At 31.9% G+C, this 1,468-nt stretch overlaps 1 protein-coding gene across 1 annotated transcript; it reads left to right on the top strand.

The window, feature by feature from the left end:
- The first annotated feature begins 379 nt into the window (after window positions 1–379).
- Window positions 380–1,066, top strand: LOC114416695. The gene has a single exon (XM_028381668.1). The coding sequence runs from the start codon at window positions 383–385 to the stop codon at window positions 947–949; it is 567 nt and encodes a 188-aa protein (XP_028237469.1). The 5' UTR covers window positions 380–382; the 3' UTR covers window positions 950–1,066.
- The last annotated feature ends 402 nt before the right edge of the window (window positions 1,067–1,468 follow it).

The raw sequence follows: 1,468 nt of genomic DNA on the forward strand, positions 1-1,468 counted from the left end.
AATCCGCAATACATTTGGCCGATCACAATTTGCTACAAGTGAAAATTTTCACAAGATTTTGAAAGCTCTGAACTCATTAGCACATGATTTAATGGTTAGACCAGGCTCAACTGTGCTTGCAAAAATAAGGGAAAGCACAAGGTTTTATCCTTATTTTAAGGTATGTGATCATTATCTAATTATAACAAAATTATAATTATAATTGTGATTATTATAATAATATTTATGATTATTGATACACACACTTTAGGATTGCATTGGAGCTATTGATGGTACACATATTCCCGCATCAGTAAAAGGACGAGATGTAAGCAGTTATCGTGATCGTCATGGAAATATATCACAAAATGTATTAGCTGCTTCTAACTTTGATTTGGAATTCATGTACGTTCTTAGCGGGTGGGAGGGTTCAGCACATGATTCCAAGGTGTTAAGTGATGCTTTGGCAAGGAAGAATGGACTTAAAGTGCCCCAAGGTAAGTATTATCTGGTGGATTGTGGATTTCCTAATCGACGCAAATTTTTAGCCCCATATCGAGGTGTACGATATCATCTACAAGATTTTGCAGGTCACGGTAATGACCCTGAAAATGAAAAGGAATTATTTAATCTTCGGCATGCATCCTTAAGGAATGTGATTGAGAGGATATTTGGTATTTTTAAATCGCGGTTCACAATTTTTAAGTCAGCACCTCCATTTCTATTTAAAACACAAGCAGAGCTTGTGTTGGCATGTGCAGCACTTCATAATTTTCTTCGCAAAGAATGTCGTTCTGATGAATTTCCAGTGGAACCTACTGACGAGTCTTCATCTTCATCTTCAGTGTTACCAAATTACGAAGACAATGATCATGAACCCATTGTTCAAACACAAGAGCAGGAACGAGAAGATGCTAATATATGGAGGACTAATATAGGTTCAGATATGTGGAGAAATGCTAATAATTAGGCGAACATGAAGTGAGAATCACTTTGTTATTATTTTTTTAGGCAATAATGACTTTGTTATTAAAAGGTTTAAAATTTCTATCGTTTTTATTTTCTTTATTCAAACATTATAATTTATTTATCATCTTTTTCATTCACTTTTGTAACTTCCGTTATTTTTTTGTTTAAAATGTATTAATCTTTCAAAATCTTAAAAATCCATAAAGTACTTTGAAATCTTAAAAATCTGTGTTAGAAATCTATTAAAATCTTGGGTTAAGAATCCTGATTGTAAAAAGTCTTTTAAAAAAAATCTTTTAAAATCCCACAAAATCAATACAATCCCACATAATCTTTTAAAATCTTCAAGATTGTTTTTGTCAAAATATTCTCTCAAAATCCCAATCCAATACACCCCCCTTTTAAAACTCACATGCATATGATTTAAGTACTGTCACGTGAGTTTTAAAAAAAGCCTCAGACTCATTTAACCCTTATGCCATAAGCTATTATCTTTTATTTTATTTTAGATTAAAATATA

The sequence above is a fragment of the Glycine soja genome, chromosome 6, assembly GCF_004193775.1.
Source record: "Glycine soja cultivar W05 chromosome 6, ASM419377v2, whole genome shotgun sequence".
Classification (NCBI taxonomy): Eukaryota; Viridiplantae; Streptophyta; class Magnoliopsida; order Fabales; family Fabaceae; genus Glycine; species Glycine soja.

What these genes read in the sequence shown, in the direction of transcription:
- LOC114416695 (XM_028381668.1), top strand. Translation starts at nt 383, where the DNA reads ATGTACGTTCTTAGCGGGTGGGAGGGTTCAGCACATGATTCCAAGGTG.